Here is a 16,922-nt window from a genome sequence, read left to right on the forward strand (position 1 = left end):
CATAAGTTGGTATTATGATTGTTGAGAAAACCATTTACTGTATTTATACAATAAACAATAAAGAGTAGCAATGAACTTTAGCCATGTTGGTTAACATCATATACTTTTAACAGACCACCTATGCATTGAACTAATGTTGACATTAACAGTAGTAGAAACCATGGATGAATCCCATTGTTTAATTGTCAGTCTCAATAGTCACATGTTTATCCATATCATAAATATGAATTCATTTGTACAGCATAATAATAATACATATGCACATGCAAGTCCATCACAGGTGGTATCGTGCCTCCTACGTTCCAGGCTAGTTTTCAACTAGCCTAGATAATACAACATCACAATGAAATTCCTGAAATTAAGTTTGGCTTTTGATTTCGGTGATTTTGGTGCGCCACCCCAAGGTTTTTAGTGCCACTATATGTTTGTGACTGGCAACCCAGTCACAAACAAATCCAAATCAATTATTGACATATTATCTCAAAAGAAGCTCACCACAGCGCTATAGATTTGATGTGTATTTGTGCGCTCTGAAGTATGCAGCCTAGTGGTTTGTCCGGCTATTGAGCTGCCTGTCGAAAATCATGTGCTGAAGACTGCAAGGGATGCATTAATCCATTATAGTCTAAGTTTTAAGGCTCTATCAAGTGTGAAACAACACAGCAAGTGATCTTCGAAGGGAGGGGACTATCGGATATTGTTCACTGAGTCGACGCAAGTGCGTCAAGGAGCACAGCGGGACCGCACAGGGGGTGTATGACCGCTCTATATAGATAAATGTGCGCTACAACAGGCATCTGCTTGCTTCCAAGGTTGATGCAGTTGAGTATACATCGACACATCTGCAACTCTAATTTAAGCTTTTTCTAATCTGTAAAGGGACACTCTACAAAGGATACACCCTGTTCTTAAGTTTGCTGCTGTTCAAAGTTTGGAAATGACTCGCGCGCCTGGCAGGGCTGGCGTGCGTGTCTAGGCTAATCCTGGCCTATATGTTATTAATTAGGGTACCTCTAGTCACACATCTGAAGATCTGAAGATGAATAACACGGAGATGTGCATATCTGTGCACACACAGTACGATGAAATCAGCAACTTGACAAACTCGTCGTGTTTGAACAGAACTTCGCCGTACAGCATTATGGACATAGCAACTTTTATGCATATATTTCCTACGATATATGGTATACTTTGTACGATTGGAGTTATTGCCAATGGCTTGGTCATTTATGCGGTGGCAACCTGCAAGAAAAAAATGGTTTCAGACATTTATGTGCTGAATTTAGCCATTGCCGACATGCTTTTCTTGCTAGTGATGCCCTTCAACATCCATCAACTTGTCAGAGACAGACAGTGGGTCTTTGGAAACTTCATGTGCAAGGCTGTGGTTGTTGTGGATGTGAGCAACCAATTCACAACCGTGGGGATCGTCACTGTTCTCTGTATTGACAGGTAAATCCATATCTATCTGCATGTTTGACCATGGCTGGTGGGATTTAGCTGTTATTAGGTGTTATAAAGTGTTTCCATTTTGTATGGAACTATGACAATTATAATGAACAAATACACTTTTTTTGATTATGTTTATTCAGATAATGAGATGCCAATCTTTGAAGTAGGACACCGATTTAAAAAATATAAAAAACATCTTAGTTGTTCAGATGCTGGACATTTGTGCTATAAACTCCACATACAACGTTTTTTCATGCTTTCATCTACAAAGACAAATCGTTTTTAGATACCAAAGTGAATATAGCTTGGTCAATATTCTAATTAGCCATAGAAGTAGACTGGTAGTCGTACTGCCCTATAAGGATAATGTATCCTACAGGTGATTAAAATGACAAATAGTTTTATTGACATGATGCTGAGCTCCTGGAGCTCCTGACTCCTGGCTCAGGAAGACATGTGTCCACTCAAACACCCTCCCTCACACATGTACACATACATGCACACATACACACACACATACAAGCACACACAAACTCACACACACAAACATACACACACGCACACACACACACACATGCAGTGTATATGTGTGTGTGTGTGTTATTATAAAGCAACTCAAGTCGCTTTATAATGGAGATGTATCTCTCTAAGTACCTAAGTCAACAAAGCCATAAAGAGTGCTCCTCCTATGCTAAAGTCTCTCAGCATCACCTTATCCAACATCGCTTCCTATAGATTTCATTAGGCTAGCCTTTAAGGAAAAGTGCAGATGTAGCCTTGTGATCCTCCCAGCCACCTCAGGGTCATATGGACATATGGTCATACGAAGCCGAAAGATAATGCAATCTGTCGTCTGTATCTACAATATCTGTATTACACGTGCTTCAGAACGTGGTCTGTACTGCACAGGATCATTTGTGCTTTTCTCAGGAGAGCTGATAGGTGCCTTGTCAGGTGAGAGCTACCAAGAAGAGAAGTCCCTGTGGTGGTGATGTCAGCGCTAGCTGGGAGAGGAAGCCTGGCTAACATGGAGATTCCTAATCAGTACATGACATATGACAGCTGACTGGATCATAGGTTTGGTTCTGGGAGGGTGGTCACCTACAGTGTGTACCTCTGAAGATAACAGCTTTCTCCTGGACCTGAGTATTGATTTCTGCTTGATAAAGGGACCATTGCTTCGGCCGCCACCAAACTGGGGTTATTACATGTACAGTGGAAACAGGATGAATATTGAGCTAATGGGGATGAAAAGAAAGTGTTTTATTAAGTTGAGGGTAGATCTTGACAAGGACACATTTGTCGAAACCTGTATTGAGAATGACTCTGATTCTCAAATACTACACCCACACACACACACACACACACACATACACACACCCCCCCCACACACACACACACACACACACATACACACACACACGTGTGAGAAGTAAGACTCAACAATACGCTATACGGCACAGTGCCGTGTGTATGAATCCTAGAGATAACTTTGTGTTTGAATGAAATGTAATGTGTAGCGGAAATGTGTAGATATCTCTGATTACACTACACAGGCTACATCTACTGGATGGTTCAGCTTGAGATACATCACTGGGTTGCTATACTTTGACACCAAAATAGCTAGGGGATTTTAACCACATTAATATCATTTGTGTGTGCATGCGTGTGTGTGTGTGCGTGCGTGCGTGCGTGCGTAAAAACATAAAATAGGATGATGACTAAATCTCCACAGCCCCACTCCAGAGCCATTATATGCAATCAATATGTGTTCTCTTAATGTCGAAGCCCTGCTCCTCCATAATTCATCTCATAAGGTTGATTTGATCTAATTCTCTCTCTCTCTCTCTCTCTCTCTCTCTCTCTCTCTCTCTCTCTCTCTCTCTCTCTCTCTCTCTCTCTCTCTTTCCCAGGTACATTGCCATCGTCCACCCCACCTCTGAGAAGAGAACCATCCAGTGGACGATCATCATCAACATCCTGGTGTGGCTGGGCAGCTTCCTCCTCACCGTGCCCGTGATGATGTATGCCAAGGTGATCCGCAAGCGCCAGCTGGAGATGTGTATGATGTTCCTGGACGGGCCCGAGGACATGTACTGGTACACCCTGTACCAGTCCATCCTGGGCTTCATCCTGCCTCTCATCATCATCATCACCTTCTACTCCCTCACCCTGTACCACGTGTTCCGCTCCATACGGCGAGTCAAGCGCAAACAGTCCGTCTGGGCCAAGCGGGCCACCAAGACCGTCCTCATGGTCATCGCCCTCTTCCTGGTCTGCTGGTCGCCCTATCACGTGATCCAGGTGATCAATCTGAGCAACAACAAGCCCACCAACGCCTTCATTTACGCCTACAACATCAGCATCTGCCTGAGCTACTCGCACAGCTGCATCAACCCCCTCATGCTGCTGGTGTTTGCCCAGAACTACCGCGAGCGCCTCTGTCGCAGGACGGAGCTGCGCAGCTCCCAGCAGAGCTCCTCCAAGACCACCGTGGTCAAGACCGACGGGTCGAGCGTCGCCAACGACCCCAACTATGGCTGCACCGTCATCTAGGCTGCCAACCCCCGTCCCCCTCTCTCCCCCTCTCTCCCCCTCTCTCCCCCTCTTTCCCCCTCTCTCCCTCTCTCTCCCCCTCTTTCCCCCTCTCTCCCTCTCTCCCTCTCTCTCCCTCTCTTTCCCTCTCTCTCCCTCTCTTTCCCCCCCTCTTTCCCCCCCTCTCTCCCCCTCTCTCCCCCTCTCTCCCCCTCTCTCCCCCTCTCTCCCCCTCTTTCCCCCTCTTTCCCCCCCTCTCTCCCCCTCTCTCCCCCTCTTTCCCCCTCTCTCCCCCTCTTTCCTCCCCTCTTTCCCCCCCTCTCTCCCCCTCTTTCCCCCTCTCTCCCCCTCTTTCCCCCCCTCTTTCCCCCCCTCTCTCCCCCTCTCTCCCCCTCTTTCCCCCCCTCTCTCCCCCTCTCTCCCCCTCTTTCCCCCTCTCTCCCCCTCTCTCCCCCTCTCTCCCCCCACTTTCCACCACCCCTCCCTCCACCACAAAAAAGGATTTGACTGACAACTGAATTCCAACTGTATGTTAGCTCATAGAGAGCCGACCTAATGAACTGCTGAACATTCAGTGCTTTTACATTGAGACAGTGGGACTAATGAGTGAATGGGCAGAATCAAACTGGTCAACTTTGATATTAATATAATTTTGAAGTATGTGCCAAACCACTGCACTGCTGCATACAAGTCTAATAATAACAGGGATGTTTTATTCCTTTCTCATCTCTTTTTCTCTTTTTTTTTCTCTCTCTCTTTCTGTCTCTCTTTCTGTCTCTCTCTCTCTCTCTCTCTCTCTCTCTCTCTCTCTCTCTCTCTCTCTCTCTCTCTCTCTCTCTCTCTCTCTCTCTCTCTCTCTCTCTCTCCATCTCTCTGACAGCCCTCCTCTCTTTATCCACCCAGAACTTTAGCCCTCTGACACCTGACAGATCACCCTTCCCTCTCTCTGCCAGGGTTGTGTAGCATTCTGTACAGCAAGCCCAGCTCATCTCTGAGCCCTGTGTGTATCCACATCACCAGGGGGTCAGAGACATCCTGCCAGGGGTTGTCGTAGCCTTGATTGTTGGACACAGGGTGCCAGGGTTTCTGTTACGCCACTGTGTGTCAAGCAGCAAGGACAAACTCCTTGGGAAGACGGACAGTATTAAGATTGACGTTGGAGAAAACACTCCAAAATTGGTAGTCGGGGAAGGCGTTCATCACGCACCACACTTGGGAAAATCAGAATGAAAACATGTTGTGTTGTTACTGTGACCCACACCATGACACGGAGGAGCTGCATGTGGAGGTGAGCGCTGCATCGCTGGGTGATGGATGGACTCACGTGGTGTTACTTTCTGCCCCTGGGTTCTCATGTCTTTTATATGTGAAGAACTTCTATGGAGACTGATTTGTTGAACAAGTATGATGGAGCAAGGAGATCCTTAACGAGGGAAAGTGTGAATATGTTAGAATACTGATAGTCAGATTTTCTGTATACCAATTCAGAGCTGTAAACGAAAGTGTGACAACTGTGCATTTTTTGTTCGTATTGTGAAGTGGACAGAAAGAAACAGAATAGATGTCTGACTGTAGCACTCATTAAAAGGTAACATAAAATGATGCAGGATTGTTTCATACACTAATCAATGTGTTCACGTTTCCCATATCCACAAGTCCACTTGGTTATTGTACTTATGTGTATTCTGTACCACATTCTGCTATATTAGGAGTATAGTATATAGTTATTGTATACATGGTATTTTAAATGATAATGTTTTGGAAATATTGTATCATATTTCACACTTCTTCAGGTGGTATCACTGAGTGGTAGACCTTAGTATTCACTGTCCTAAAGCAGCTGTGTAGGCACTGTGTTTGTAACCATTCATAAAAATACTGAAAAACAAGCGAGGAATGTGTTTTATTCATCCCTTTGTCAGACAGTTTGGAAAATGAATATGTCTCAACTTTATGTCTAACTGGCTGATTACACAGCATTTGTCATAGTTAAAATATCTTGCCATGGTTCTCCAATGCAGAATATTGTCTGTTCAAAAATGACATTCCACTTTAGCTAGCTTCCCTGGCAGGTTGGGGGAGAGTTTGCCAGAGGGAGATGGTCAGACAGTTATTTTGGGAGAGAACGTGTGATACATTACTAATGTGTGACCAGTAGGACTCTCCTCCAGCTAGTATGAATCAACCCATTGTGTGCTGGTGATAAACACATGACGGTTGTCTCCTTCCATGTCACCTTCTCCGGTTTCAGGAAACCCTTCAGCCTCTGTGGACGGCCGTCGCTGGGAAGAGACAAGAGTTTACAAGGAAAGTGTTGGAGAGGTCAGGAGCCAGAGGGGGTGATAATATGCTTGTTTTGGTTTGAATAACCCTCCAGTCAAGGTGTGTGGCTTCAACCAGTCACCTCAGGGTCATTGCAGACTCAGATCTGATACTCGCAGCATTAGAAATACCCATGCAAGAGCAATATTTTGAAAGCACACATCTGTACACGGTGTGCCGCGCTTCGCACGCACGTGTGCTGACTGAATGCCAGGGGTGCTGTGTGTACAAAGCCGGATAAAAGAAAAACATGAAAGTGTAGCATTCCAGCAATTTTCTGCTCTCCGGTTGTTTAGCACTCCTTGAGTTTATTTAGATCACACTGCAGGGGGGGTGTCTGCAGGGAGACTGAGAGTTTTGAAAACACTGGTGGAGTTACTCAACAAAGGGGTATGATCAGAGCAGCTCTGCCAAGTCTGGACACCAGAATACAGTTTAAAGTGCTGCCAAGTGTTGTCCAAGTGAGAGTGATGAGGATCAGGTGAGGACGCTGTCTGGCGTTTCTGGGACGGAACCGCCCCAAAACACAATCCTCTCCACAAAAGCCCATCATCAGAATAGTCTGGGGCAGAACAGGCCAAGGATGACAATGTTGGCATAGGAACCAGCAGATACTGGAACCTCTGTATGCTACAATATTTTTGTTTTGCCAGTTCGATTCCCAGCCGCGCCAAATGATGTTGTGTCCTTGGGCAAGGCACTTCACCCTACTTGCTTCGGGGGGAATGTCCCTGTACTTACTGTAAGTCGCTCTGGATAAGAGCGTCTGCTAAATCACAAAAAAATATATATATATATATTTCTTTGTGTGTGTTCTACCTTGGAGAGAGTGAAGGATACTAAAGGGTTTCTATCCCGGGAGAAGGAGTATCTTGTCCTTGCTGGTTTATCTTTCACAGATATGTCAAACCACTTTGACGAACCCTTTTAGACAGTAACTCTCTCACATTCAAGTATCATGTACCTATCATTGTAAATTCGATGAGTAATCTGTCTGTTGACAGAGTAGAGTGTGAAGGAAAAAGTTATCAGAAACCTCTTCTATAGCCCTGGCTCTTCATAGCAGCGGTATGTCGTTTGTACAGTTCTCAACCAGTGGCAGCTCTCCTTTGACATTCTCCCCCTGATTCCATCCGCAGTGAAAGACACCAAACACACACATGCACACGCATACACTCACGCTCGCATGCACACTCTCATACTCATACACACTCACACATACATAACACACATCATAGTCTGGCAAGCTACAGCTGTAGGAAGTATTAGGTTATCTTTCATGTTATCCACACCTCACACCCCAGTGCCAGTGATGCAGTCAACGATGAAGACATCAGCGACACACAAACAGAGAGATTCCTGGAATTATAGATTTACTAGTGTACTAGAGTAACTAGTGCAGTACTCTGGATTTTTGTGAGTGTTATGCAGCTGCAGTTTATGTCAGTTTTTGTACCTGTATTTCTCAGGTAGTTACAATTCTCAAAACTACTTTTTCAACCTCCACACCATCTAGAAATGTATGCATATCATAAAAGTATTGACTCAGTCTTGTGAACAAATTTACAATGCTTTTGTACATTCATGCAAACTAATCTAGCCTACAACTGTCTGCTGTTTCCTGCATTACCAATTGCTGATGTCATGTTGATCAACATGTATATATGTTTTCTGTTGAATAGTCTTACCCAATCATTGTCATCAAAAGCTTATCTATATTGTACATCAGAAAATACTTACAGTACTATGTGATGGCATATTGACGACATGGTTAATTTTGACAATTTTGTTTGTTCACAATTAATCATTTTTAATGGCGCTGACATGTTTATTGACATACATCTTTGAGAGATGAACGATGGATTTTGAGCATGGGTTTTCTTGCAGGTAATCCATTTTAGGTGTTTGTATGAATTGTTTTGCCACTGACAATTAATTAAATTCAGATGGGGTTTCTTGTCACATGCCTGTTTGCGGCTCGCAAGATTACAATCGCTTACGGTAGTGCAGCTCAGCTCAATTATATTATATTTATATCAAAGGGCCAGCTCCATAGCTAAAGCCATATTCATTGTGCCCGGTTCTTGAGATAGTTTTTCCACAACAATTGCACACAGACACACATACAGACACACACACACAGATTCCTTGCATTATAATATAGATCAGGGTTCTCCAATCCTGGTCCTCAAGGGCCGCTGTCCTGCATGTTTTAGACGTTTCCCTGCTCCAGCACACCTGTTTCAAATGAATGGGTTGTTATCAAGCTATGTGGAAGCCGGGTAATGACCATTCATTTGAATCAGGTGTGCTGGAGCAGGGAAACATCTAAAACATGCAGGACAGCGCCCCTCGAGGACCAGGATTGGAGAACCCTGATATAGATGATAGTGAATGTTTATATATATTTATAACACAAAGCCTGTGCCAAATGTTATGCTAAAGTAATTATATGGCAGACTGCCTTAAACATGAACTGAACAAACAAGCTAAAAGGCAGTTTTACCAATTAATCACTTGTTTTGCCCTTCAGAAGGACTCCCAAGTCATCCAAGTGTCTCCATGCTGTTTAGAAAGTCCACTGTTTTACAAGGGGAGAATACTTTTTTTCCCCATATAAATATTTATATTTAAGTGTATGCGTCATAATAGTAATACAGAATTTGAACCGAAGAACAACTCGTGTTTGTTGAGTGAGAGAGTCATGTCAACGTGTCTGCTTTGAGACGTTATGTGAAGAAGATGAGAACCCTGGAAGGGTTAGGGGGATTCCAGCCCGCCATCTTGCCCCCCAAAGCCAAAACACTCCAAACGATGTGGCCACGAGGTTCGGAACACACGCAGGCTGGTTTGTGGTGTACACACCATGTCTATTTTGGTGTTCCACGTTTGCATAGTTACAAGTGTTTTTCCCGTTTTGTGTGGATTTCTGTGGTACGACAGGCATTGCCTATGTGCTCTGTTTTGAACAGCATGGACTTTCAATATTACTTTTCTCCAATTATGCTATAGAAAACACAGAATTGTTTTATTCCAGAAGAGAGCATATTTATTCGGTATCCCATACGGGTGTTTTGGCCATTGTATTATGAGGCAACAAGTGAAGTGCACCCAGTTTGTTGTCCTTGTGAAACATAATACGTGGCTTTGTACCACTGGACACCTTGCTTCAGGCCTAATTACTGAGGACGAATACGAAGACACAAAGAAAGCCTGTACATTCCTGCCTCATGCCATTCCTTCCCAGAAACACCATTGTGAATAAACAGCTCCAAGGGTGAAGGTCTCAGGAATCCGTGTGTGATTTCTTCTCTCGTCAGAGAGTTTGAAACGGACCAGTGAGGTGTTTCGTGATAACAGTCTGGTGCCTACACACAGAACATTCGTCTGTTTGCCGTCTTCTTCACATTCCCTCATACCAAACAGCAATACAGTCTGCGGAGAAGAACAGTTGTTCATTGTGCAACCTAATCCATCCAAACAGTATCAGATACAATAGATGAAATCACTCATCACATGTTGGATACTTGTCCAAACCCCTTGTTCGACACGCTTCGATTTTTAGGTTGGTCACATAACAGATTCACCCCAAACGACTCATAACTCACAACAGCATTCAGAGACTCCAGCCTAGTGCGCTTTTATTTGTACTATGCATCTAGTTCATATGATGTGATTAGCTGGTGTCTCCGCCTCAGTAAACAGCTCCTGGCTGAGCCTCCTCCAGCTTCTGACCTGACCGGCGGAGGACGATAATGCGAGGTGATGTATAGACGATGGGATATTGATCAGGCTCCCGAGAACAACCCTTTCGGCACCTCACGGCCCTTACTCTGTCCGTCACCTGACGCCCAACCTCCCCTCCCCACCCTCTGGTGAGAACCTGTGTGAATGATCTGAGTGGAGGACATGGACAGGGTGTTCGTCAAACAAACAGGAGTTCTGCTTATTGAACACTTGACGCGGGAGTGAAAGTGGCAGTTTTGCTGCTGTCATTGGGATCAATGCTTATCATGGTGTATGAGAAGCAAAACAAGGGTAATTCATACAATGTTGGAATGTGTTGATTCAATGGAAAGGGACTCTCGTGTATCATCTAGTCGTCAAGCTGATTTTTAAAAACTAATTCATTAACCACAGTATTGATTGAATTGAAACTCATGACAGAGAGAGACAGAGACACAGAGACAGAGAGAGAAAATGGTAGAGAGGTAAAGAGAGAGAAGATGACAGAAAGTCAGATAAAGAGAGAGAGGGAGAAGCCAAGGGAGAGAGAAAAAAGCACAAGAGAGAATGACATACAGAGAGAAGGCCAGAGAGCGAGGAAGAGAGACAGAGACAGAGAGACACAGAGAGAGAGAAAGAGACACAGAAAGACACAGAGAGAGAGAGAAAGAGAGAGAGAGACTGTGTTGGATATACAGAGAGATCCATATTGATCCAACTTCCAGTGAGGCAGGGATCTTCTTCATCCTCGTTCCTGGCAACGCCTCCCACCAGGCATCCATCTTAATGTGATATGACAACCTCGGAGCTGCGTCAAAACCAAACCTGCGCATCGACTTCCACATTCAATTTCAGCACTGAAAAACACCTTTCCGCTTTCATACACACAGCTGGGAGAAACTTCCCTGGTAAGAGGTGCTAGTCCTGCAGTGAAGCCCTGCAGGCGGGCTGATAGCTGTCTGACATAGACGGTAACCTTCTTGGCAAGAGTCTGTTGTTATGACGTTTCCATGGGAACACTCCGGCACAGTACGTACCGAGAGTTCATTGAAGTAGTATTTCATAATTGGCTTATAGTGTCACAGAGTGGTAGCACGTCATTGACGACACCCGTGTCAAAGTAACAGGCTTAACGGAAGACGCTTTGAAGAAAGGCCTTCATTTCCCTCTTCTGTTGTTTCTATTCAGTGACAAAGGTGAAAGACCCAAGGACAGGTTAGAGGAACTAGCTTTACACATTGTTACGAATATGGCCACTTCCATACAAGTGTTTTGTTTCTAACCCTGAGTTCATGGTGCCTGCGAGTTTTTGGAGTGTGTTTGAGGGGGGTCATTCTGAAGAGAGATTATTACAACACTGGCCTCTCTTTTTGAGCCACAGGGCTCGTATTCTCACTCCAGCCAATTAAGAGGTCAGATGGGACACCTGGAAATGGCTAAAAATATCGCATTCCGCTACCCAGGTTTCAAAACATTCGCTAACAAGCCTTGCCGAGTTGCCGTTGCTTAGCAGCCTAGTATAGGAATTTTTGTGGGAAGAATCTTCACTGGCTTTGGAGTCATTTTTTCCAATCCAAATTAAAAACTTTTGAACACATTCTTGCCAGTGACCGTGTTGTGCATCCGATGTGATTGGGGTCTATTTAAAACAGAGCCCATCAGAGTGAATGATGTCTCCTGTGGAAAGTTACTTTCCTCCACTTGCTCACACTTAACTATCTAAAGGCTCCTTTAACCGTTGAGTGGGCTCATCAGCCAATGAAACGTCCTTGTGATTGAGGTGGAGGGAAGGCGAGAACAGACATGGGCCTGCAGTCTGGAGGAATGAGATTCACTTACCCCCACCCTCATCCACCCCTCACACACACACACACACCCTCCCCCATCAACCTATCCCACCCCCTGATCCCCCTCCTTGTCATTAATCGAATACAGCTCTGATTCAATTGATTTCTGCTTCCTGGTAACCACTGAAAGTCCAATTCAATTACACAATCATCCAATCAGGCCCATTAGGCCAAAATGAATGCCATGAACTCTGGGTCTCTCCTGTCATCATCTCACTCCCCTGTCCGGCCAACACCACTAAGGCCATCAGCTGCTCGGGAGGTCTCCCTTGCCAGCGTTACTGGGGTAAAGATCAAAAACAGGTTCAGTGACGTAAAAGTTAATGTGGCATCATTGCCTTCCATTCAAGAATCCTGCAGAGGAATGTTCCTTCGGTACAATTACAACAGACTTTAGAAGAAGAAGTGTCAGAACAGGCTTTGTGGTTGTACACAGAACTCCCTCACCAACAGTGTCAGTACTGTTGTACCATCTGTCACTCTGCAGGAGGCCAGCAGTTGTTGCTCTACATGAGGAGTCTGATGTCGGGGCCTCCCCCTGCCCTCCTCCAGGAGTCTTGGGGAGGAGAGCGTCCCTGCCGCACTGTCAATCATGTCTGGAAGACACAGTTACACCCCCCTGTGTCAGACCCAGGACCTCGCTCCTACATCTCATCTCTGGGTCCTCTCACACCTGTCAAAAACAATATGTTTCAAGCTTTTCCGTTTACTTTCTTGTTTTCCTATCAACCATAGGTCTTCAGGCTGGGTTAGGGCAGGGAAATATCATTTTGGTATCGTGATACTTGCCACTTGAACACCTAGAAGCCCATTTCTCTCTCACACATGCCCCCCTCCCTCTCTTGTCTTTATCTCTGTCTCTCTCGCTCTACATCTCTTTCCCTCCCTCTCTTCCTTGCTCTCCCTCCCCCAGTCTGAAAGAGTTCCTCAGTTATCACACCACATGAAAAGGAAAAGATGAGCCCGGTCATGTGATGGCTGTTTCTCCAAGTTAAATGACGCAGATGTGACGACATAGCAGGCTGAATGGAAGCCTTTCAAGCTCCTCACCAAGGACGGTTCAGACTCATAAATAAAATCAATCGTTTTTCAAGAGCGACAGACATAATCAGACAATCTGCTCGATCCCCTCCCCTGTCTCTCCCAGGTCACCTAGCTGCCATTTTACGCACATGAAAAAAAGAAACGAAAACTGCTGCTCATTTCATTATGTGGATGGATGAGATTTGAAATGGCAAAGATGCCATATTTTCTGCTTTTATTACTCATTTCCAGACATTAGGCGTCTGCTATAAGTCCCGATTGATATTTCTAGGGAAAACCTGTTGTGGAAGTTTGAAACACATCCATATCACCTTATGACTATTATCATATAAACCATATTACCATGGCTTATATGGCTATAAAACAACAACAAATTGAATAATTAGCCTCTCTTTGAAAATAAAAAGGATCTGTGCACATGGCTAAGGCTATCAGACAGTTTATGGTGACACTTCACAAGATAAAAGAAGAGGAAGAAAAAAAGAATTTCTTCTGACAGGACATTCCTGGCTCGATACAGACTCATAGCTCAACACCATAATAAATATTACACACCAATGATGGCATGCACATGTGCATCCAGTTAGGATTGGGAACGTTGCATAAATGATCATAGCTCAAGTCTCTGCTGAGTTCTCTTCAGACTATCGAACGTACCTTAGCTGCACCTCAACCTCTTTACCTCTCCTCCAGACAAACTGCTGTTCCTCTCAGGTAAATGCCAGGGTAAGGCAGAAGGGCAGGTGGATAATTATTTGGAGTAATCTTAGAGGAGACTTGACATGTCCCGACTTCTGTTTGAAACATCACAAACAGCTCAGTGCGGTCTGTTTAAGAGGTCATTATAAGGACGTGTCTGTTTAACATCAGTTTATATCATCTCTGTGATGTGAAACAACATGAGGACGACTGTTTCAGTCGAAATCTAATCGGACTTCCTTTTTTTTTCAACCAGGAAACTCTATACTGGTCCAGAGATAAACTGTATGGTCCTCTTTGACATTCAGACTCTCTCTCTCCCCCACCAGGTTATCTGTCAAAGCAATGATCTACCCTTTCTCAAGCTACAGCATTTGAGCCCACATCCATGTGGTGGGACTTCTCGGTCTTGTCTCATCGCTCCTCTCGTTGTGGTTTTAATCAAGGTATAAGGCTATACGTCCGCCCGGGTTGGATTATGGACAACTACAGATTCCCTGTAAACCTCAGGGAAATGTCAGTGGTACCGCTGTGAGCCCAGGAATAAGGTTACTGGAGATGTTCGGTCTGCTCGAGGGTTCAGAGGGCAGAACGTGGCCCACAAGGAAGCTTAGGAGGAACAGAGTGATGATCTCTCTGCTCATGCAATAAGTCTCCCACTGCTTGAAAACACCACAAAATATTCTGGTGTGTGTGTGTGTGTGTGTGGGGGGGGGGATTGTTTATGGTGAGGTCTTCTTTAAAATAACAGAAAGCCCCGATAATCATCTGTTGATTCAATTGCTTTACTTACAACATGAAGGAAATGTAATTGTGTCTTGAGGGGATGTCAGTGAAAGATGTTTTTAAGTGGTATTTAATATCTCTGGTTTTGAATTATGAAAGGATATCATGCGGATATGAGATGGCCGGCTTAGCTAACTAACTCGGTTGTAGTCTGCATGAACAGCTCAAAAACACTTAAAACAGAATCCCATGAAAATGAGTTGGTTATTTGCTTAAAACACGTTGGGCAATTTATGTCGACACAAAATCTCAGGGAAATTGGGTAACACAACTGAAAGTCAGTCAGGTTTCAGTAGCCCTTGGATGTGGCCTATCAGGCCTACACGTTGTGGTGTCGGTCCAAAATACAGGTCAAGGAGACTCATAATTGGTTAAAAAAACTGGACATCTTTGTAGAAGGACTGTGATTGCCAGGAAGATCAGAAGCATTGGTTGTGAAGCTTCCACTGGTCAATTCCTGTAGGATGAGGGATTGTGACGATTTGTCTCCGTCTAGTGGATGATTATTATGGTGCACATGCAGGTCCTCAGTTCACACAGCAATATAGGCTCATTTGAAACGGAGGGGTATTAGAGGACCTGGCTTCTCCAGCATAGTTGCTTTATTAAATTCTCTGCATTTTCTACTTTGACAGAAGTGTATTCATAGCCTTCAATCTAGAACTCCAGATATCTCCTTGGTGAATAGTTGTTTACATCTCTATGTGTCAGGTCTCATTTTTATACTTTGGAAGAAAAGCCAAACAGAAGACAGAAAGATGAAATGCACGCATCATATCTTTATTCAATATGAAAAAGCAAATTCGTAACACAATAGACTGTGTAATAGACCATTCCATCTCAGAAAGCATTTTCAGGACAGTTCACAACAGTTCGTAAGGCAACCCTTGAAAATGAATTCTAAATACTGAGAACATTTATCAACTGAAGGGTAATAGTATCTTTTTACATTCTGCTCTACTGAATATATAACACATGGACTCAGGCAGAAAATGGGATTAAGCAATGACAAAAAAAATCACCCCACTCATTTAACATTTTAATATGAATCTATTATTATATGACATTAAAGAGGAATGCTTGGTCTGGTTAGGTCCACCGAGTCTGTCAGCTGGTAAAGTGCCAAACATGCTGCTGTCTTGTGCACCTGTTTAAACCTCATCAACCGCTACTGGATTTATCTAGATTGACAATGGAATATGCAAAATATTTGTTTTCTTATTTTTACCTTTTCAAAAGTGCCATCTTAAATGTGATGATGCTGTGAGCTGCTCCCAAAGTCAGAGATCATTCTGAATACTTTCCTTTATCACAACCGAAGTAGCCCAGCATTAGCAATGAGGTAGACTGGGGGGGGGGGGCACGTTCAAGGTAAAACTGGTATGAATCATTCATAAATGCACATCGGGAATCAAATGAAACTGTGAAAACATTCGTGCTGGATATGTATCAGTTTATAAGAATCCACTGGTTCTAAATGAATTAGTGTAGATAACAGATGGAATGCATAGGATGGAAGTGACATGCACGAGACACGCAAACGATGGTCCATAATCATGAAGTTTAAAACACTACGAGCTCACACACTCGCACACTCACTCGCACACTCACTCACACACTTCAACCAGAAAGTCTGCTTACTGTACCATTTGCTTTCACCAAGAAAAGAAATATCGAACTGAAAGAATTGTAATCACGTAACATAAAAAAGTCATCGTTTATTGATTCACATTCCTTAAGTGTAACAGGTGATGTGTGTTGAACGACACCAGGATGAAGAGCATGGCCGAGAGGGGGCAGAAACAGGTCCTGACCTGATCACACAAATACATTCATGATATGCAAGACGCCCCTGCGCAGGAATGAATAGAAGGTCCTAGGGGAGGAGAGCCCATCGAGGGCTATCATGTTGCAAGGCCAATTTCACCATCAAGGACACAAATAATTCAGCTATCCCACAACCCCCCCGCACAGCCCCCACTCCCCAACCCTTCCTCAAGAGAAACAATAAGATCATGTCGAATGGTGCTACAACAATATGGCCTTCTAATGAACGAGCCATATCTCTCCCGCCTGCAGACATACAGTATACAGGCCCTGACAGGTAGTGTTTCACATAAGCGGTGTGGCAACCCGTTTTGTGATTTGTTACCATGGCTACAGTTTGGTCTTTATCGTAATCAAGCAAAGTGGAGGCCCCACTGGGACCATATCCATGTCTACTTTGTTCGACCGCAGCAGAAGCTCAACACCTGGGCCCTGGACACACCCAGACAATCTGTCTCCCCAAAGACAGACTAATATGGCGTCTGTGGTTTCGTCTGGTAGTGTGGCTAAGTCTGGATCTCAACAAACAAATCCTAGCGAAGCCTCTGGTTCTCTCTGAGAGGAAGGCTTCAGTCGGATCAATGATATGAGCTCTGGGAGAACTGGGGGAAACCTGGTGCGGGAGCAAGCCTTGCACGAGGTCACACCCAGCCCTGGTGTGGGAGCAAGCCTTGCACGAGGTCA

The 16,922-nt window shown here is 44.4% G+C and overlaps 1 protein-coding gene across 1 annotated transcript; it reads left to right on the top strand.

The window, feature by feature from the left end:
- Positions 1–612: 612 nt before the first annotated feature.
- mchr2b (melanin concentrating hormone receptor 2b) lies at positions 613–4,098 on the top strand. Its single transcript, XM_062476380.1, has 2 exons — positions 613–1,452; positions 3,366–4,098. Exons 1-2 carry the CDS (start codon positions 1,040–1,042, stop codon positions 4,006–4,008), a joined length of 1,056 nt encoding a protein of 351 aa, XP_062332364.1. The 5' UTR covers positions 613–1,039; the 3' UTR covers positions 4,009–4,098.
- Positions 4,099–16,922: the final 12,824 nt, after the last annotated feature.

Source organism: Osmerus eperlanus, chromosome 13, assembly GCF_963692335.1.
Source record: "Osmerus eperlanus chromosome 13, fOsmEpe2.1, whole genome shotgun sequence".
NCBI lineage: Eukaryota > Metazoa > Chordata > Actinopteri > Osmeriformes > Osmeridae > Osmerus > Osmerus eperlanus.

Bases quoted from the DNA above. Each gene is read 5' to 3' on its own strand.
- mchr2b (XM_062476380.1), top strand. From the start codon at position 1,040: ATGAATAACACGGAGATGTGCATATCTGTGCACACACAGTACGATGAA. The intron at 1,453-3,365 runs GTAAATCCATAT...TCTCTTTCCCAG, and splicing joins ACTGTTCTCTGTATTGACAG to GTACATTGCCATCGTCCACC.